Below are 22923 nucleotides of genomic sequence, written 5' to 3' on the forward strand. Positions count from 1 at the left end.
AGGACCCGATGAAGCTGACTATGTTATGCGCGAAATACATCAAGGATGTTGCAGCAACTACACCGACAAGAGAACTCTGGTTCGCAAAGTATTGTTGGCCAGGTATTTCTGGCCCACTTTGCAGGCTGACTCAGCTCGGCTCATCAGCACTTGCCTTAGCTGTCAAAGGCACCATACTTTGCTTCATCATCCAATTGAGCTTCTGAAGACTTCCACCGTCTCTTGCCCCTTTGATCAGTGGGTAATTGATATAGTTGGCCCTTTCCCAGTTGGGCTCGGCCAAAAGAAATTCCTGCTGGTCGTGGTCTACTTCTCCAAGTGTATGGAAGCCGAGCCACTAGCGCACATTAGAGAGAAAAGTGTCCTCAAATTCCTTTGACAGAATATCGTATGTCAATTTGGCATTCCCCGCAAGCTGGTGTCGGACAATGGAAGACAATTCCAAGGGCGAAATCTTCAGGAATGGTGTCAAAACTTGGGAATTAAACAAGCTTTCACCTTGGTTTATTATCCACAAAGTAACGGGCAAATCGAGATGGTGAAAAGAGAGCTCATCCGAGGATTGAAGACCAAATTAGATCATATAGAAGGCTTATTGATCGACGAGCTCTCCAACATTCTCTAGGCATATCGGACAATGCCACGGGACAACATAGGGATGACCCCTTTCCATCTCGTCTACGGGGGCGAGGCGGTGGTCCCTGTCGAGATCGTCTGTGAGTCAACACGAATCAGAGCGTATTCTGGTGCAGGAGATAATGCCGCTCAGAGATCTGTGGAGTTAGATGTCATCATGGAAACCTGGGATCAAACGAACATGTGACTTCATACCTACCGTCAACGCATGAGTCAAATGTACAACAAGCGAGTGATTCCTCGCTCATTTCACGTTGGAGACTTTGTATGGAAGAAATGGATGCCCATGGATGGAGTGGGAAAGCTTGAGCCGTGATGGGAAGGATCATACTGAGTCACTTGCCGACTCGCCGACGGGTCTTACTACTTAGCTGACCCCCAAGAAAAGAAGCTTTCATGGCCATGGCATGCCACACACTTGCATCCCTGCCACACTTAATGTACCAACTGATATCATATATCTGTACCAATTACGTATGCAAAAAGCAGGTTCCCGCACAAACTCTCTTGGCCCTCTCAGCCCCTCGCTGATGACTCCGCCTTACGACAGGCTCGAACTACTCAGCCTCACACGACCTGACTCTCTCGGCCCTCTCAGCCCCTCATTGATGGCTCCGCCTTACGACAGGCTAGAACTACTCGGCCTCACACGACCTGACTCTCTCGGCCTTCTCAGCCCCTTGCTGATGGCTCCGCCTTACGACAGGCTTGGACTACTCGGCCTCACACGGCCTGAATCTGTCAGCCCTTTTAGCCCCTCGCTGATGGCTCCGCCTTACGACAGGCTTGGACTACTTGGCCTCACACAACCTGACTCTATCGGCCCTTTCAGCCCTTCGTTGATGGCTCCGCCTTACGACAGGCTCAGACTATTCAGCCTCACACGGCCTGACTCTCTCAGCCCTCTCAGCCCCTTGTTGATGGCTCTGCCTTACGATATGCTCAGACTACTCGCCCTCACATGGCCTGACTCTCTCAGCCCTCTCAGCCCCTCGCTAATGGCTCCGCCTTACAGCAAGCTCGAACTACTCAGCCTCACATGGCTTGACTCTCTCAGCAGCCCTCTCGGCTTCCCTCACCAAAGACTTGACGTTTTGGTTTGCGGTCTTGAGCTGATACATCCGATTAACTCAGCATCTTGGACACTCAACATCCTCGACAGCCTAGTCTCCTGACCCTTCGTTTGCGACTCTCACTACAATTGAGAGAATGGTTACTCTTACTTTGCTGAGCTACACCAGGAAGTCAGAAGCACGTCTCCACACAACTCGAAAACATTCGCCTCGCCTTCATCAATAAGACGTCTGACTGCATTACCCTTCCATACACACCGCTCGAAAAGCTTCATCCATCCGACTGAGCCAGGTGTTGCCTAAATACGCTGGCCATGCCTCGCTCTTCAGCCGCGCATATTCACGAAAGTTAGTCGACTGGCCCAATCTAACCACGAGCATCGATCACGGTCCGGCCCACATTCTTAGTTCTTACAAAAAGCGACCAACCGACTCGCTCGTATTTATTCAATAATGCCTCTTCGTTGTACTCGGTTTGTGTGTGTGGCTCGGAATGGCCTCAGTCTTACTCATCCAACTAATTCATTTACTCGGTCAGATAATTTGTTTGCATCTCACTCGAGCTAGATACTTGGCTCGACCGACTCCGCTTGCATCTTCATTTTCCGACCAACAAAATTGAGATTCCATGGAAAAGTGAGATCTTTCCTAGCCATCTCCCTCCCCACCTATATACCTTCGCCAAAATGTTCCTCTTGCCTAATGCTACTCCGAGCAAGGAGACAGCGTCGAATATTCTGTCCCTAAAGTTGTCGAAATTAACTTCCAACTTCATCGCAGACCTAGATTCCACTCACGACAACCCTCCATCTTCCTCGATGCCATCGTAAGAAATCCATAGCCGACCTCAGTATTTCTCCCAAACTTCACCTCTCTTTTAGATTATAATGTCTCTCGTGAAACAGTATTGCTGAGTGAGTTCGAAGAATATAAGAACCAACCTTTTGCACACCAGGGACCGCCCCATCTCCTCCACTTTGTAGGTGTTCGAGAGCGACTTCTCTGTGACAACGACCAAGTCGACGGTGGCGGCCGGGGCGATACTGTGCGCGAGGGTGTCGTGGCACCTGTGCCCGAAGGAGGCAAAGCAGCGGATGCCCTACGCCTCAAGTTCTGCCTGGAGCCAGTTCATGAAGTGGCGGAGGAGGAGCCGGTGGAGGACGAAACAGCGTTACATGTCGCAGCTCTTTACTCTCGGGAACGGAGAGAAAATGTTCGATGGGATCTGGTTTGAGGAGCCGCCCTTGGTGAGTATCATGGGCGGTGGCAGCGACAACGAGGTCTAGGATGCAGAGTGGAAAGCCAGGCAAGGAAGATGTCATGGCTGAGAGATCGAGTGCGTTCGCAAAGGATCTTTATTTTTGGATCGACAATGTTAATATGGTATAAAAGATATGATATCAACCATTAATACGATTGGTTTAATTAGTTGAAAACTTTAAATGTGAATACAAGATCTTCACTAAATGGCTCCCGGGACCTAGCTGAGTTGCTTACGATGCAGCAGAGTTGTAGAAGAGGACAAGGATTGGAATCCTGGATATCCTCCTGTGCCATGACCAAATGCAGTTTCTCGATTTACCTCCTCACAAATGGTCGTGGGGCCGATCGTGTGTCGACCGATGTCAAACTTATTTCCTCCGCGGCCTCCCCATGCCCCAATCTTGATAGTATTATTATAAAAACCACCTAAACATCGATCGATCAGAATTTAATTTATTTGTAATGACTTAATATTGGGGGAATTGAAAGAGTAAAATTAATTAAGAACTGAGAATTAATTAATGCTCATTGATGCGTTTGAAATCGTCAAAGATAGTAGCTACTCGATCTTCCAACGACTCCATGTCACGCTGCCACTGCTTGGCTTCGGCAGTTGTGAGTTTGCTCCCGCGCCTGGCTTCATCAATCTTGCTTTTGACATCGTTTTTTTGGCTTTGAGCTTTTGCATCTCTTAATTTGTTCAACTTCTCGACGTCGCTTTTGGGCCGCCGGCAGGATTTCCATAACCCGCTGAAGCACTAATTAACGTCTAGGTTGAAATTGACACAAGCCATGGCTAGCTAGGCGATGGAGGAATATTGATGCAGAGGCAACACATAAGGAGTCGAACTTCAATGAATCATAATTTTTGATTCGGATATCAAAATGAGGTACGGTCGGATGCTAAACGAAGCTCTTTCAGAGATCTTTATTCGATATTGGGTAAAATCCACACCGACTCACTTTCAGACCCATCCGACATCGTTTAATGCTCCGTCCGCATCTCCGAACTTATTTTTTATTTTTGATTTTTTTTGATATTTTTGACTTTGTCAAATTAGGATTTTGGTTTATAGCCTATTTATAGGCGTGTTTAGCCATTTACGGTCAATTTGATTGATTAATAAAAATTATCTTTTTTTTGAGTAAAAACCTAGAAGCGGCGTCGTCGGTGGTTTTCTACTCATTTTTTTTTCAATTTTTTGATCTTGATCCCTTTTTAATTCTCCTCTAATCTTTCGTCTTCAGAATAATCTCTATTCTGTCTGACGTCAAATATTCACAAGGCGTGCAGATCTATTTCCTTAGCAATTCTTTTGTAGACTGAAGAGAGGGACACTGACAAGATGAAACTAAGAGAAGCAGAAGAAGAGGTCTATCATTTCCATGATTGATTGGTTTAATTTAGTCAATCATAAGTGCTTTCCCGTTTAATTTTAGAGCAGTACCATTGTCCCCGGCGCCATGGTGCCGCGGTAGGATATCCAGGTTGTCACCCAGGCACCCGCGGTTCAATTCCCAGCTACGGCGTGTTTGCGGGAATTTTCTTCCAAATGGGGATCGCAATCAATGGATGCTAGGCATCTCAGTTGGCCGCTGCGTGTGCTTCCCGATTTATCCTGGTGACCGATGGGAAACTTTCGTAGGGCCGAGCCGATCACCCCAGGAATTGAGTCAATACGATTAACTGAGATTATTTTTTTTAAGCAGTACCATTAATTAAGAAACACAAAAGACAAAAAAAAATTGATATTGGCACTTCACGAACCAATGATATGTTAATCAGCTCAAATTACTAGGTAAAATTTTGTAAAAATCAACGATCCATCCATCCATTTGGGCCTACTCCATCGTATTCATTCACCATCAACGAGGAGATTGCAAGGTGAAGAAGATGACAATCATTGATAAGTTTTATTTTCTATTTTTATCTCAGATTTAGGATCTAAAATGTATTTCTTTCAATCTTTTTCATGTTGTATCTCCTCCGTCATGGAGTAGAACCTCAGATTCTAGGATGTAGGAGGAATCGAGATGTATTGTGGATGATTGTAACTATGAATTTATGTTTACCATATTCTATAATATATTTGTGCATTTGCTTTATGGATTTGTGTCTTGTGTTTGCTTGTTGATATGAATATAAATGGTATGAATCTATAAGGATGAGGGTGAGTTGTGGTTTGAGGAAATCTTAGGATCATATGACCGGGGTGTCTTGTGACAGAAGGTGAACCTTAACTAAACTTTTCAAGGAAATTCTTAGGCTACAATGAATCTTTATGAGAGATAGCTAATGATTATTGATTGCTAGAGAGAGGTTCTTAAGTGGGTACTCGATGACAGGGAGTAGGATCCTAGTAGTATGCTGGAGTGCCCGATGACAGCGGGAGAGCTATAATCAGGCTATCTAGGGTCATCTCAAACTAGTAATCGTAACGTTAGAGGATTATTGATTTTATTCTGAGGAAACCTAATGAGTTCTAATTGGATATTTTGGTTAGAATCTCTGTAATTGTAAAAATATTGAGGAATGGTAAGGAGTCCATAGTCAATCAAACACAATTTCGAGGAATCTGAAGTCCTAGGATCGATTACCCAATCCTGTCACTAGTTGATTTTTCTTCGATTGAGGTTTAGGAGCTCAACTTCACTCTCTCACTTTCCCCATCTCAACCCAAATTTCGTGAACTCTACATTCTTCTTGTGTTAGTTTAGTGATTTATTCCACGGTCCCTACGATTCGATATCTTTTATTACTTGACGACAGCCGTATGCTTGCGGATTTATCAATTATGTAATGGCTAATTAAATTATCATGATTGTAAGTACTTGCATTTGATTTAATGTAGGAAGAACCAAAATGTCTTTGGATTTCCTTTGTCATGACTATATAAACCAAGTTGTAGCAAGGATACAATGTATTGAGAAGTTCTTCTTCGTAATTGTTATACCCCTCTTTTATTCTCAAATGTTACATCTCCTCTCCCTTCAAGTGGTATCAGAGCGTGGTGAGTTTCAAGAAAAATGACATCAAAAAATATTACTACTCCATTTCCACATACTTTCAACGAAGAAGATTTTGATTATTAGAGCAGTAGATTTGAAGTTTGGTTGAAAGCTTTTGACTTATGAAATATAGTCGACAAAGGATTTCTTGAGTTCGAAGATGAAGAAGCCTTGAGTGATGCCGAAAAGAAAGTTTTGATGGACAACTAGAAGAAGGATATTCATGCTCTAAATCAAATCAATCTTGCAATAGACAAAGTGGAGTTCGAGAAAATCCACAAAGCAACAACATCGAAGCAAGCTTGGGAAATTCTACAAAAAGCTTATAAAGGTGATGAACAAGTGAAGAATATTTAACTTCAAATTTTAAGATCAGAATTTAAAAAATTAGAGATGAAAGAAAATAATAAAGTTGTTGAGTATTCCACAAAAGTTGGTTCTATAATGAATCAAATGACTTCAAATGGTGAATCATTGGAAGATTTCAGAATTATATAAAAGGTACTTCGTTCTCTTCCTGAAAAATATTTTAGCCTTATTACTATTATTGAGCAGACAAAAGATTTGAAGAGCATGACTTTAGAAGATTTACAAAGTATCTTGAAAGCTCATGAAGTGAAGATTAATTTATTATTTCCCCCATCACAACAATCTGATCAAGCTCTTAAATCCTAAGTTTCTATTAGAACTTTGTCGATGTAGATTTCTTGCTACCCAACCAATCAATGAACACAATGCTAACTCAACGATTTACTTGGTATCTGCCTCCTTGAGGCGACTATCCAAGGATCCACACTCAGCTCACCACTTCCTGTCATACCTCGGGAGACGGCTATCCGAAAATTTTCGACAGCATCTCCCCTGTAACAATTGCAATTCCCTGAATACATATATGTCCTAAGGCCTACAAAGCCACAAATAAGCCTATACGGCTACAATCCATAAACATAACATGTCAAAAGTACATAACAAGCACAATATAAGGCCCACAAGACCACAACCCGTAAATATAACAAAAACACTAAAAACTAACATGTATAAGAAAATCCATACTATATAGAACCAGTACTAACACAAATACTGAAAACATAGTGAAAACCAAATGGTCGAGGTCATCTCGACATGGGACTAGCAGCGCGGCTCTCCAGACTGACATCAACCTAAAAAGAATGAAATCAACGGGGTGAGCTCATAAACTCAGCGGATATCTAACAGACATGTATAGTAAACTATCCCTAACAGTAATAATCATGCCAGTACAGTCTCCTGAAAGGATAGTAATAAATGCAAAACTGAAAGAACGAAAGAGTTGTACATACCAGAATAACCTACCAAAATGCATAAGGCCTCCTGTATGTGAATGTCAAACATATGCAGTAGCCAAAATGCAGCAAACATAAATAAATGTAATCCATGCCGTATGCACATGATGCAATAACATGGTCACCCCTGACACCAGTCAGCCACCGTCACCACAATGGTAAGGTCGAGTAGGTAGGGCTATAACAACTGTGCACTCTGCCATCACTGTTCCTGAGTGACCGAGTGGACAGGATGCTGTCGGAGTACACCTATCCTCCTACCCCAGGTCATATGGGGGAGCAATGCTCTCATCTCCTCGTCTTATAATGCGAAGGAGGGATCCCTGTAATGCTACCATGCTGCGGAACCACTATCCCTAAGAGGCCGAGCGGAGCCCTGACAGAGCAACTGCACACACCCTCCTGATGTACCACTAACCCATGAGTGGCAGTGTGTATAGATCATGTAACTAGCGACGAGCTCAAACTACGAAGGAGTCGATGATCGTCAGCATGCAATCATGCAAAATGGTGCATGACACTAATATATGCAAGATACATCTAGTAGAAAATCAATGCCCAGTAAGAACAGAATATCACTACTCTGATGAACCTGTAGACACATTGCAAGTATCAAGATGCTAAGGAACTAAACAGGTATCAGGTAAAAATAGTATACAACATATGTAAGTAAGTAGTGACATACCAGGGCACCAAGGCATATATAAAAGCATAAAAAGAATTACTACCAGCTATAGTAAAACTATACATGTCAAAACGACTTATCTAAAGAGATAAGACAGATACCCGCCTTTCGAAAATAGTCCATGTCCGAAAAGAAAACCTCCGTCTAGAAATCTGGTTCAATGCCCTGTAATTAGAATAAATAACTTTCCTAAATACCACCGATATACAAATTTTCCCATCAAATACAATCTTAGCCGATAACAAGATTTGTTTAACCCCCTCTAAGTTACCTAACCCAGAGTTAAACTGATCCAACCATGGTTTGCTCAAAAATCAAATTAGATTCTAAACCAATCTCTAATTACATGGATATAGTGACAAGACTCGATATGTTTCAGAATGGTTTGCAACCTCCGATTCATATTCATACACTCCTATTGAGAACATGTTGCTGCTTGTAGTTAGGTGAGAATATTCTATGCAGATAGCAAGATGTTTCACAATCCTTGGTGCAATTAGGTTGCTGGCTCTAACCTGAAATTTGTCTAAATTTGCTTGTTATCATACAGTGCAATCTGAATCTATTACTGGTACCAAATAACCCAAGCAAATGATTCAGAGATAGCACAAAAGAGAAAGTTTCCTTTGCTACTCACTCAAGTGCCTAAATAAACAAATTTGATATTGAAATGAAATTAACACCGACTCCTGATGAATAGCTAAATTGATAAAATCTCTCTTCACACAAATCAGCAACACAAATCAGCCATTAAACCCTAATAGATCCAACAAGTCATAGCAAAGCTTACCTCAAATTGGAAAACCCTCGATCCGATCAGAATCCACCGTCTGCCCCGATCTAAGATTCCAGCCCTAAACTCCTCTTTCGCCCGATCTTCCTCTCCAAATGGTGCCCGATCGAGTGCTGGTTCACACGTGAGCCTGGTTATGCTTGGTGCTGCCGCACGGCTAGGAGCTTCTGTCGGCGTGGCCTCGGAGCTCCTCCCTTCGCCGACGATCTCAGATCTCATGCAGACACCACTGCTCGTCGTGATTGAAAGGAAACAGAGAGGAGAAGACGCGAAACAGAGAAGCTGTCGCGACAGCGAAAGAAGGCGATGGGTTGCGGCTAGGGCGCGAAGGACAGGGAGAGGGAGACGGACGGTGGCAGCTGACAGTGGTGATCTTCACAGCGACAACGATGTCGGGCAGTGAAGGGAAAAGTCGTGCTTGGCTTCCCTAGATGCAGGCGACAAAGCGAAGGCGGTCGGGGCAGGGAGGAAGAAGGAGAAAATGAACAGGAGATGCGTCGGTTTCACGTGGAGAATAAGGGGGAAATGAGTGTCGGTTTCGCAAGGGAGTAACGGCGTCGGCGGAAGCAGGAAATCGCTAATGGGGGGAAGTTATCGGATTCCTAATGGGTTTAGCGTTTTAAACCCAAAACTCATTAATAAATTTTTTTTAAACCATATTTTACACTTCCACTATATCCTCTCCTTCTCAGACAAATTCTAAAGGTGGAGAAACCTTCTTATAGCAGAATTACAGTTGTACAAGAACAATCAAACACCACAAAGAAGAAGAAAAGAAAGTTTACACTAATCTTGATGAATTTGCTTCTTCTTCTTCTAGAAATTGCTCCAAGTTTGTAGTTGAACACCAGATGATTTCTTGAGCACTATAGCAATAAGACTTGGAGCAAAAAATAACATTCAGAATCCCCATTAATGGCAAAATCTCACCATTTAAAGATTCAACTTCTCTTAATATTAGTCGACTGATTTTCTCATACCAATTGACTGATTTGGTCAGTGTCAGATAATGACCACTAAACCTTTTGAAATCGTATCTGATTTTATCGAATGTTGAATGTCAGTCAACTGGATTTTTGCGTCAGTCGACTGTTATGAATGAATCGAGTCACCAATCGAATCAATTCTCTTCTGTTTGCTTCTGAAATAGAATCAGTTAACTTATGTAAAGACACTACAAGAAAATCGGTATTTAACAACACTCAAAAGACATCGATTTTATGTCAAAACCGATGTCTTTTACTTTTTAACAACGGTTTTAACAAAAACCGATGTCTTTGAGAGGTTGATTGGAGCCTACGACAACGATTTTTGGAGGCTACAACAACGGTTTTAAAACCGTTGTCTATGTCCGCTATTTTGGGACTACAACAACGGTTTTTGAAGACTACGACAACGGTTTGAAAACCGTTGTCTATGTGCGCTTTTTTATAACAATAACAACAGTTTTGGAAGCTAAAACAACGATTTAAAACCGATTTAAAAAAAACCTGGTTCAATCGGGTATTGTTTTGAGAAAATCCTAAAACCTCTCTCTCTCTCTCTAACTCATACCGCCGAGGGTTTTTTTTCCCCTTCGTACACACAACATCCACGCCGCTTCGTGATACCGCCGCCCCCCTTTTCTCCCCTTCTCTCCCATTTCCGCCGCCCCCCTTTTCTCCCCTTCTCTCCCGTTTCTCCCCTCTTCTCCTCCTCTCCAAGCAGCAACCTACCGGCTCCCCCCTTCTCTCCCGGATCTTGCCGCCGATTCCTTCCCCCGCGACACCGCTGTCCCGACGCCTCTACCTGGTCCCCCTTTTGGGGCACGGACAAGGAGGCGATGTTTGATAAAGTGGTGACGCCGAGCGATGTCGGGAAGCTCAACCGGCTGGTGATCCCCAAGCAGCACGTTGAGAAGTACTTCCCGTTGGGCGACGCTGGCGGCCGGAACCGGAGCGGGATGATGCTCGCCTTCGAGGACCGTAACGGAGAGTCGTGGTGCTTCCGGTACTGCTACTGGGGCAGCAGCCAGAGCTACGTAATGACTAAGGGGTGGAGCCGCTTCGTGAAGGAGAAGCGCCTCGACGCGGGAGATGCCATCGCCTTCGGCCGCGGAGTCGGGGAGCTCGGTCGGGACCGGCTTTATATAGACTGGAAGCGAAGGCCGGAGAGGCGCCCTCTTCGTGGAATCTCCTTCGGCCACTTCTTCATGCCGCCGCCTCTGGCAGCCCTGGTAGGATCCAACGCCGGCGCCTCCCCGCCCGCTAACGTGCAGCAGGTAGTTTTCTTTCACCCTCCTGCCGCACTGCAGCCAGTTCAGGTCGATCCTCCGCCGGATAACAGCCAGCAGACGAGAGACAAGGGCATGTGGCTTTTTGGGGTAAATCTCGTCACCAGCCAGACGGATGCTGGAGGCTCTAGCGACTTCATATCATCCCTGAAGTCGCCTGCGGCGGCTGCTCTCCTTCCTCTCCTTCAGTCGCAGCACAACTGCGTCGAATCTTCCCAGGGCTCATCGTCCTCACTGGATCTCGATTCTTCACTACTGACAAAGATAGATCCCTGGAAACTGAAACTGGAGAAAGCTCGGAGAGGTTCTTAAATTCTCTAGCTTCTATGTTATTTCCCAGCATACTTAAGATTTGATTATGTTTGTATCTAAATTAAATTCAAGTTTCAATTGAATATGCTAAAAGATACAAGATCTTGTAAGCCTACATGAGATTAATACATAAGAAAGAATATGTAATGTGTAGTTTTTTTTTTCTTTCTTTCTACTTTCTGTATGCATATAATCAGGTTTTCTCAGCTTTATCTTTCAGCAAAAACTATTACATCTTTCATGGAAGACAGAGAGTGCTAGAACAACACAGGTTAGGTCTAACTACATCTGCTCATATTTTTGATAATCATAAAGAGAACATGAACCTCCATGAACATCACCTGCATGAGTACTGCTTAGCCATTGTTTCTACTCAGTTGTCAAATACTAAAACACAACTCTCGGAAACATGTTTACTGTTTCATTATATTATATATACATCACTTGTTCATATGTCCAGGTGCCATTTGATGGCAATAAGGGGAAAAGATATTGCCTGGAGATGAATTGAACTTTAATAATTAATCTCAGACTTTCCATTGATAGGTTCCTGTAGAATGTAGATGTAAGTACATGCATGGGTATGATGGCATGCTAAATCTGATCAGTACAGCTGCTGTCGGTTATCACAGAACTGGTTATTGACATGCAGTTGTTGCATTAATTCTTGGTTCTCCCACACACTACTATATGATACTTAATTGTTTTTAAGAAAGTGTGAGTGTTTAATCAGAATCCAGGCAAAAATATTGCCTACTTAGTAAAATAATTTTAGTGTCTTGTTGATCATAAAATTGTTGTGTAATATAAGTACTTGTGTTATGTAATAAGTCATGTAAAATACTAAACTTTATGCATTTTTTTTGGGAAAACTACTGAAACCAAGAGACTTAGATGCTTGAGTTGCAATCTTCTAAGACAAATATGGATACAATATCTTTACTCTAGATTTGGTATCTAAGTGGGATCTTTTCTATGATTAGGATTTTTTTTAAAAAAAAACAAGAACCATGTAGAGAGATCACAGGTCATGATGAATTTAAGAGTAATTATTGTATGATGAAAACTCTTTCATATATAATGTAGTAGATAGGGAAATAACCATAGGTAAATCAAACTAAACCAAGACAGGTCATGTGAATTGAGCACGAACGAGATTGTTTAGATTACCGAACTCAAGTCAGGCATTGCAAAGGAGTTGTTATATTCACTGCATGTTGATTTTAATAGATGAGTCCTCTTTATAGAGATGATAACATGACAACAAAGGAAAATACATATATGATGTTATGTCATTGTAAATAAGAAAAACTTTCTATAGAAGAAGAGAATAATCATAAAAAAATCAAACCAAATCACGTAGAGAAGATTTAGAATATAATCTCCTCCAATACTTTTCTCCTTTATTTTTGATTTTTTTTGTTTCATTTATGTAGTGCTTATACACAACATGCCACCACTAATCTATTGTGGACTTCTTGTTGTTTATCTTGAACCCACCTTTAGACTCTATCCATGATAATATTACTCATATATTTTATGAGACTCCAATAGTCACAATGGCACATAAAAATACCGAAGAGAATGAAATTTGATTTGATCCTCCTTTAGATCTAATATAACTGTCATAATCATGGAATCTAACTTGTATTTTCTGTATACTTTAGTGTTGAGTTTTGATTCTTCCTCTGTTCATGTCTTATCATTTTTGTTGAAAAATGGTTGCTTTCCTATGCAGGTGCCATAGGTCGTTTGCAACTCATGGGTAAATCCTCAGTCTTCTCAAGAGCAATGGATGGCTTTCCTTGCATGGAGGATGCATACATTTTCATGTAATGTAATTTGTGGATATTGACTTGATGTGTATCTCTATTAGCTTTTTTCATGGAATATGTAATATGTTGCAAGAAGAATATTTGTGTTAGTTACTTTTGGTTATTTGTAAATATTGAGGTGATTAAATACATTGGTGCTTTTCTATTTGTGATTTGTTGGGTGAATTTATAATATTATGATAATTTTGTACTATTGGGATTTAGATTGATGTCACTCTTGCTCGATCATAATTTACAAACAACATTAAAAAAATAAGTGTTATTACAACAGTTTTAGATTCAATGACATCGGTTTGGAAGCGTTGTCGTTAAATGTTATTACAACAGTTTTAGCATTAATGACATCGGTTTGAAAGCGTTGTCATTAAGTTTTATTACAACAGTTTTAACATCAATGACATCGGTTTGGAAGCGTTGTCGTTAAGTGATATTACATCGGTCGAAAATCGCTGCTAAAACTGGTGTTAAATAGATATTACATCGGTTTTACACCGTTGCAGAACCGATGTCGTTGAGTTATACTACATCGGTAAATAACCTATTCGAAAACCGATGTTGTTAATTGATACTACACCGGTTACAAACCGATATCTAAAATGTCAGACCTTTTACAGCGCCTTCATAGACAGCGGTCGATTTTCTCATAGACACCGGTGGAAAACCGATGTCTATGACTGTTTTTCTTGTAGTGAGAATCAATTGAGTTTATTCACAATCAGTCGACTGATGTGAAGAATCAGTTGAGTCGATTCTATTTTATTTGCTTTTGAAACAGCATTAGTCGACTGATATGAACCATCAACCGAGTTGATTCTAAAATTCATTCGACTGACATGCGTATCAGTCGATTGGAATTTGAATCTGGCTAAAAAATTTAGTATCAGTCGATTGTATATTACAATTAGTCGACTGATACCAATATCAGTTGACTAATTATGATACAGTCGACTGATACCAATATTAGTCGACTGTATATTTAAATCAGTTGACTGATATATGTTTTACTGCATCCATCTAATTTACCTTTCACGCACCTAAATGTAAGGACTTTTTCGCACCAAGAGTTTGCTTCTTGACTTTATTGGACTTCCTCTTGCCTCACATCCAGTCTTCTTACTTTCCAGAACTTTTTCGCGCCAAGAGTTCGCTTCTCGACTTTCTTGGACTTCTTTTTGCCTCACATTCAGTCTTCTTACTTTAAGGACTTTCTAGCTAGGACTTTCTCGCGCCAAGAGTTCGCTTCTCAACTTGCTTGGACTTCCTTTTGCCTCATATCAAGTCTTCTTACCTGTAAGGACTTTCTTGTACATTTGATGTACAAGTGAGATTTCTTATATTGTGCTCTAAGCTTTACTGATGTCAATCATTAAAATTATATATAGCTCATGGGCATGATTGCATAAATAATCTTCCCCTTTTTGATGTTTGACAACACGAAAACTTCAAAGCACAGTTATCTCTATTAGTACCGATGGAATCAAAATATCTCTACAATGACATGATATTGTCCACTTTGGGCCTAAGCTCTCAAGACTTTATTTTTGGGCTCTCCCCAAAAGGCCTCATGCCAATGGAGATACTTTCTATCCTTTTAAATCCATGATCTTTTCCATGTGTTTTAGATGTGGGACTATGTTTGCACCTTTGCAATCCAACAATCCTCCCTCAAATAAAGGACCACAAGCCCCCCTCAAATGGACTCCGTTTGATGTCCGAATCCTCGACCCACCAGGACTCTTTGCCCCTCGGTCCACCTGACCTACTAGGACTTCCTATTTAGTCACAACTAGAACTTTCTGCCCCTCGGTCCACCTGACCTACTAGGACTTCTTAGCTAGCCGCAACTAGAACTTTCTGCCCCTCGGTCTACCCGACCTACTAGGACTTCCTGCCTAACCGTAATTAGGACTTCCTGCCTGGTGTCTGGTCCTCTTGATTCAGACATGGGAGCACCCATTTATTTTGTTTAAGGTTTAACCCACATGGTTAGATCTGAATCATGGCTCTTTCGACGATTAGTCCGGTGAAGAGCAGTCTTGCTCTGATACCACTTGTTAATACCGATGGAATTAAAATATATTTACAATGGCATGATATTGTCCACTTTGGGCCTAAGCTCTCATGATTTTATTTTTGGACTCTCCCCAAAAGGCCTCATGCAAATGAAGACACTTTTCATCCGTTTAAATCCATGATCTTTTTCATGTGTTTTAGATGTGAGACTATGTTTGCACCCTTGCAATCCAACAATCTCCCCCTTTGACAAATATCAAAATATGAGAACAATATAAAAGGGAGAAGAGAGAACATAACGAGGGTCACCTCCCCCTAAAACAATGCATGCAGAAGAAAGACACATTTAGCACACGCATAGCAATCAAGAAAATAAAGACGAAACATGTATCCAAAAATTAAAGGAAGCATAGAGACAATACACAATCACACATCAGAAAAGATACAAAGTAAAATGATTGCATTTACTTTAAAATGTTTCATACACAGAAGCACTTCGACGGTGCCAAAAATAAAATATAGAGGGAAAGACGGCTAGAGTGAAAGACGACAGTTTAATCGAGATCCATATCCGGAGGATCACGATTAGTAGATGCCCCATCGGAAGTAGAAGACGGTGGAGGAGGATGATCGAGCATCCATGATTGACATGTCAGTCAGATGGACAACAGACCTATCAATGGCGTCAAGATAACTGGTAAGCTCAAGCCGTAGCTTCTCCATTTGAGTGTCAAGAGACTCAATAGATGCCTCCAAGTAATCGTCCCGATCCTCCTAGAACTCATCGTCATCAGAGGCAACTCGGGCTGGCAAAGGCGGTGCTCCCGCAGCCTCCTCACCACCAAGCTCGTCGGCATGATCATCGTGGTCGTCATCCCACTCCATGGTGTGAAAACCCTCCCTCATCCCAGCTAGAGAGAAGTTCCTCAGCTCAATCCAATCGTAGTCAGTGAGAGGCTTAATGTTCGCCCTGTTCCTAGTCACATCAATACCTAAAGATGCAAGCCATGCAGTAATGAGATGAGGGAAAGGCATGTGGATCTTCTTTTGGACAGGTTTGGTGAAATGGACAATGCAATGAAACATGTTTAGGTCAAATCAACATCTAACCTATGACTAAAGGCATATATTACGGCATGAGCATGATTGCATCAACACCTATCATGACAAGTGCAAAAATTTTAGAGGGCGTGGTGGTTTAAGCTCTCACGGAAGAGGAAGAAATAATCAACAATATCATCAAAATGACAACAATGAAAATCAAAGCTTCAGATTTCAAAGAGGAGGAGAAGATGGTGGATATCAAAGAGGTTGAGGACGTGGTTATATTGAATGTGGTTATTACCATAAACTAGGGCATAAAGTTGCAGATTGTTGGCACAAACAACCAAATGACAAGAAACATGGTTATATCAAATGTAGTTATTGTCACAAGCCTGGACATAAAGCTGCAGATTGTTGGTTTAAGCAAGAAGACGATAAGAAAATTGAAAGTGACTTTATTCATCAAAGTAAAAATGAAGAAACTTTGTTGCTTGCTTCCCATGACAACAAAGTTGATGAAATGTGGTAGCTAGACAGTGATGTTAGCAAACACATGACAGGTAACAAAAATATATTTTCCAGTTTGTTTAAAATTGATTATGGTGAAGTGATGATTGGTGATGCTAGTACTCACAAAATTGAAGCAATTGGTGAGATTTGTTTTAAAACTAAATATGGAAATATTGAAAAAATGTCTGAAGTTTATTTTGTTCCGGATTTAAAAAGCAACTTACTTAGTGTTGGTCATCTTATGAAGAAAGGGTATGATCTGCATATGCATCATAATGCTTGCACTATATCAAAAGATAATCATGTTATTGCAAAGATTGGTATGACTTCTAACAACTTATTTCCTCTCAAACTTGAAACCATAAATTTATCTTGTTTTGCTGTTGTTGATAAAAAGGTTTCAAAGTTGTGGCATGATAGGTATGGACATTTAATTTGAATTATGGAAGCTTAAAGTTGTTATCAACAAAAGAGATGGTTAGAGGACTGTCAAAGATCGATCAAGTTGAAGAAGTTTGTGAAGCATGTCAACTTAGAAAGCAACACAGAGATTATTCCCACAACAAGCATCTCGAAGAGCAAAAAGGCCATTGGAGCTTGTTCATTCTGATCTCTGTGGATATATGCCAACAGTATCACTTGGTGGAAGCAAGTTATTCATTACTTTCATAGATGATTTCACAAGGAAGGTATGGATTAAGTTTCTCAAAGAAAAATCACATGCATTACAAGCTTTTAAAGATTTTAAAGTTGAAGTTGAGAATTATACTGGGCTTCGTATCAAAACTTTGAGAACAGATTGTGGGGGTGAATATATTTCAAATGAAGCTGAGAAATATTTTAGAGAACATGGTATAAGGCATGAGTTGACAGCTCATTTTACACCACAACAAAATGGTGTAAGTGAAAGAAAAAATAGAACTAGGTTAAAAGTATGAGATGCATGCTCAAAAGAAAAATTTACCAAATGAATTTTGGGCAGAAGCTGTTTCTTATGCAGGTTACCTTATCAATCGTTCTCCAACAAAAAGTTTGAAAGATTGCACACCACATGAGGCATGGTATGGAAGAAAGCCTGATATTCAACATTTAAAGGTGTTTGGGAGTGTTGCTTATTCACTCATTCTACAAGCAAACAGAAACAAGTTTAAGGACAAATCTGAAAAATGCATCTTCATTGGATACAGTGAAAGAAGCAAAGCCTGCAAGTTATATAATCCAAAAACCAAAAAGATCGTGATAAGTCGTGATATTCGTTTTGATGAAGATGCAAGTTTTGAAGATACAAAATGCAAATAAAATGGTATCCATATTCCTTTAATTAGTGAACAAGAATCAGAAGAAGACAATTCTCCTTATTCACCAAGAAACTCACCAAGTTCTTCAACAAGTCCTCCTCCAAGGAAAATGAGAAGTGTGTAGGAACTCTTAGATTCAATCGAGCCTATTGAATATCATGATTCTATTTTTTTTTTTTTTGCTTTCGTTGCAAGAGAAGAATCAATTTTATTTAATGCAGCAAATCAGAAAGAAGTATGGAAAAAGGCCATGAAAGAGGAGATAACTTCCATTAAAAAAATTAGAACTTGAGAGCTCACTGATCTTCCTCCACATAAAAAATCCATTGGTGTTAAATGGGTATATAAGATCAAAAAGAATGTAGATTGTTCCATCAATAAGCATAAAGCAAGGCTTGTAGTAAAGGATACAATAAAAAAAAAGAGTTTACAGAGGTATTTGCTCCTGTATCGAGACTTGTTACTATTCAATTAATGATCTCTCTTGCAGCTCAAAATAATTAGAAAATTTTTCAAATGGATGTCAAATCAACATTCCTAAATGATGTACTTCAAGAAAAGGTCTATCTTGAACAACCTATTGGGTTTGTTAAAAAGGGAGAGGAAGATAAAGTCTACAAGTTGAAAAAAAAACTTTGTATGGGCTAAAGCAATCACCAAGGGCTTGGTATAGTTGCGTCGATCATTACTTTAAGAAGAATGGTTTTCTAAAATGCTCATTAGAGCACACTCTATACACCAAATCCAATCCATATGGAAGCTTCATATTTGTAAGTCTTTATGTTGATGATTTTATTTTTACTGGTAATGATTTGAAGATGTTAAATGATTTCAAACTTTTAATGAAAAATAAATTTGAGATGACTGATTTGGGAGAATTACATCATTTTCTTGGAATTGAAGTTTTAAGATCTAAGCATGAAATTTTTATTACTCAAGAGAGTTATGCAAATAAAATTTTAAAGAAATTCAGAATGGAGAATGCTAATCCTATTTCAACTCCTTGTGTTATAGAATTAAAGTTGAGCAAGTATGGTGAAGGGAAACTAGTTAAGCCAACTAGATTTCGAAGTTTAGTTGGAAACTTGATGTACTTGATTGCTACAAGGCCAGATATTACATATATTGTAAGTTTGGTGAGCATGTTTATGGAGCAACCATTTTCTAACTGGGAGGCAGCAAAAGAATTCTTAGATATGTGAAAGGAACTCTTGATTATGACATCTTCTATCAAACAAATATACCAGTTAATCTTATTGGTTATACTGATAGTGACTTAGCAGGAAGTATCGATGATAGCAAAAGCATCTCAGGCTATGTTTTTGATCTTGGAAGCGGAGCTATAGCATGGTGTTCAAAGAAGCAATCTACTATTGCACTCTCTACTACAGAGGCAGAATACATTGTCGTTTCTTTTGTAGGATGTCATTTACTTTGGTCACGTGAAATTCTAGAGAATCTCAAGCATGTTCAAGAAGATCCAACAACCTTATTCTGCGACAACAATTCAACAATTTCAATTTCAAAAGATCCAGTTCTTTATGGAAAAATAAAGCATATTTGAATTCGATATCATTTCTTAAGGGAGTTTGTGAATGAAGGTATTGTTCATGCTGAATATTGCAGGACTAATGAACAAAAGGCTGATATCTTCACTAAACCACTCGGAGGACCTATTTTCAAAAAAAATTGTAGCAAGCTAGTGATGAAGAGCAAGTTTGGTTTACACGAGGGGGGGGGGGGGGGGGGGGGGGGGGGGGGGTGGAGATTGTTGGAAGTCTAAACCAAAATTGCATTCTTGGAAGCCTAAATTAAATTGAATTATTGGAACTCAAAACCAAATTGCTTAAGTCTTCCTAAGTCAAGTTTTGATTGAATTATGTAATGACTACTTAAATTATCATGATTGTAAGTACATTCATTTGATTTAATGTAGGAAGAACCAAAATGTATTTGGACTTCCTTTGTCATCGCTATATAAACCAAGTTGTAGCAAGGATACAATGTATTGAGAAAAAATGTTCTTCAAAATTGTTATACTCCTCTTTTATTCTCAAATATTATATCTCATCTCCCTTCATTTTTTTCTTTTGTGGCTAATTACAGCTTCTCGATTTACCTCCTCATAAATGGTCGTGGGATCGACCGTGTGGGGCCGCTGGGATGGCGGATTCCACCTTTTTGCAGAAGAAAAAGTAGAGTATACATTTTTGAAGGTCATGATGCAATGAGCTAGTTGTCAACACCTTACCGCGCGCGAGGTGATCGAGTAATCTTCGTGTGGCCACCGATAAGTAGCCTTGTGTATGCATAGATGTGAGAGTGCATAGAGAAGGAAGGAAATAAATTTTCGTCCAATTTTGGTGGATCAAAAATTGAAGAAAATTAAAATGAATCAATAAAATTTTTTTGAAACTCATCCTTTCTTTAATTTAATTTTAGATCACGTAAATTCTGTCCTTAATTATATTAGTGATTATATGGCCAGCTGTTACTATTTATATATATTCAGTTTGTTATAAACAAATTAAAATAATTTGTGCTTGATTGTTACTGTGGTTTGGTTTAACCGTTTTGTTCGATATGTGTCCTTTTAAACCTCTAAGCTAAGCACACATATATAGAAGATAAATTTATATATGTTAAGAAATTAAACTATATATATATCATTAACATAAATGATAATTAATCTTTCACAAACCTGGCTCTGGTTGGATCGAGTTTGCATGGTGTTGCTCAAATTAAACTGTTTTTTTTATAATTTTATATTTACTGAGTTTATTTTTCAGCAGTTAATTTAATATATCCGCGCGCATTTAATTACATTTTCTGGATGTAAGCAAAATATATTGGAACAGATAAAGAAGATATGTTTAATTAATTTAATTAGTTGGGTTAGATATTCAAATGAAAAACTGACGTGTAAAATGGAATTAAAACTTATGCATGCATGAGAAAAATTAAACAACACAACACAATTTATTAATTAGAGCAATTAAGCAAATGAGTTGACTAGCTAGCTAACTAGTAGCTAGCTTGAACACACCAAATTAAACATACATATAAAATTAAAGTTGACTGATATGATCATCCATTTATTTTATTTAAAACAAGACTCGATCGATCTCATGATCGATATATGAAGCAAAACGAAGAAGGCAAACCAGCCAGAATGGATGATCAGATCGATTTTGAAATACTGACGGGATATGTAGATATAGATGGGCAATTAATTAAGAGCCAAAGAGACTCCGATCCCATTTATATACTTGTTGTACTGGCCAAAGAATCCAACAATTCGACCGTTAACGACTGGAATACTGAATTTCTCGCCACCTCCTTTCCCGAAAGGCCCATACTTCTTCTCCAAGTTGGTTTCAAATCCGATCTCAGTGACACAAATTTCGTTGTCGTAACCATTGACGGACCCAAAGATGTTGTTGATATATTCACCTTGGCTTAGTGGGCACTGCATGCAACATTGATCGATCTCAAAATTGATATTATATTATATATATATATATATATATATATATATATATATATATATATATATATATATATATATATATATATATATATATATATATATATAATTAATTACTAGATTAATGTTTGTCATTTGACGTACCTCGTTGGGTCCACCGCCAGGGCCGCCTACTGGGTATGATTCAAATACATTCGGCTTGTCAGTATAATAGGAGATCTCCAAACTGTCGACGACATCTCCTGAGTAGACTACGACCTTTTTGATTACTTGGTCTGATTCACCAAAGTCAAAGGCAGAAACTCCACTGCCTCCCCATGGGCCAACCTTAAGAGCTATATATATATATATATATCAAAATGTATATTGTCATTAATTAATATAATAGCTAGCAAACTGAAGCAGATTAATTAGAGATCAGAGATATATAGTCTAGAGAGAGAGAGAGAGAGAGATAGCTCACTGATGTTCTGCTCGTTGGATTTGCATAACTCGGTGAAGCTGGGCTCAGCCATGGCTAGCTACCTGCAGGCAGGACGGTCAAGATTATATTGGGTGGTGATATTGGAGCTAGGATGAATTGAAAAGGCCAAGGAGAGATACATATATATAGAGCCATAGAGGAGAATAGATCGATCAGGCGAGATAGATATATTATTGCAGCTGCAGCTGCAGCTGCAGGAGGAGCTAGGAGATATAATTATATATGTATATATATATTAATGCATGCACAAGTCAACTATATATATATTACTTTTTTATTCATAATGCATGCAATGCATCGATGATTCAAGTTGCTAGCTAGCAAGCTATTTTAATTAAGATAGTTTCATAAACGTTATCTTTAATTTTTTATTCTTCTAGTCGCTCTCTCTTTAATTATATATATTACATGATCATGACAACCTAACTATCTAGTGTATATGTCATCAGAAGAAACTAATTAAGCTAGCAGACTCAATAATAATAATAAATTAAGCAAGTACAGCTTAATTAAGGAAATGATATTATCGCGCGATATCATTAAATGACATGCATGCATGTGCTGAAAATTTGATATTAAGAGAAGATAGAGAAGCTAAGCTGCGCGCCCTTACCCTTAGAAAATTAAAACCCTTCTTTTTCTAATTAATATATAAATGCCCGATCGAATATAATTCAAGTGTTCACACAAGAATCATCAAGATGGATCAATTATTGGATATATATATATATATATTAATGTCAATTGGATAGATATTGATAAAGTCAATCGGATCCAGCACTAGCTAGGATCATTAATTAATTATAAACTGCATTCCACTTCTGAAAATAGTTTTTTTTTAAAAAAATTTCTAATGGCGAATCAACCCGGCCGGCCAATTTATTGTC

General features: G+C 39.4%; 2 protein-coding genes across 2 annotated transcripts; one reads left to right on the forward strand and one right to left on the reverse strand.

The window, feature by feature from the left end:
• Window positions 1–8917: 8917 nt before the first annotated feature.
• On the forward strand, window positions 8918–11365 carry LOC141821672 (B3 domain-containing protein At5g06250-like). The gene is made up of 2 exons (XM_074709035.1): window positions 8918–9180; window positions 10489–11365. The coding sequence occupies exons 1-2, from the start codon at window positions 8918–8920 to the stop codon at window positions 11363–11365; spliced, it is 1140 nt and encodes a 379-aa protein (XP_074565136.1).
• A 9839-nt stretch (window positions 11366–21204) lies between these two features.
• On the reverse strand, window positions 21205–22091 carry LOC141822500 (protein GOS9-like). Its single transcript, XM_074709949.1, has 3 exons — window positions 22016–22091; window positions 21697–21887; window positions 21205–21534 (listed from the first exon to the last, which is right to left on the reverse strand). Exons 1-3 carry the CDS (start codon window positions 22065–22067, stop codon window positions 21295–21297), a joined length of 483 nt encoding a protein of 160 aa, XP_074566050.1. The 5' UTR covers window positions 22068–22091; the 3' UTR covers window positions 21205–21294.
• Window positions 22092–22923: the final 832 nt, after the last annotated feature.

Source organism: Curcuma longa, chromosome 2 (genome assembly GCF_044706935.1).
Source record: "Curcuma longa cultivar G26 ecotype Majalengka, Jawa Barat chromosome 2, ITB_CL_G26_1.1, whole genome shotgun sequence".
NCBI classification, from domain to species: Eukaryota; Viridiplantae; Streptophyta; class Magnoliopsida; order Zingiberales; family Zingiberaceae; genus Curcuma; species Curcuma longa.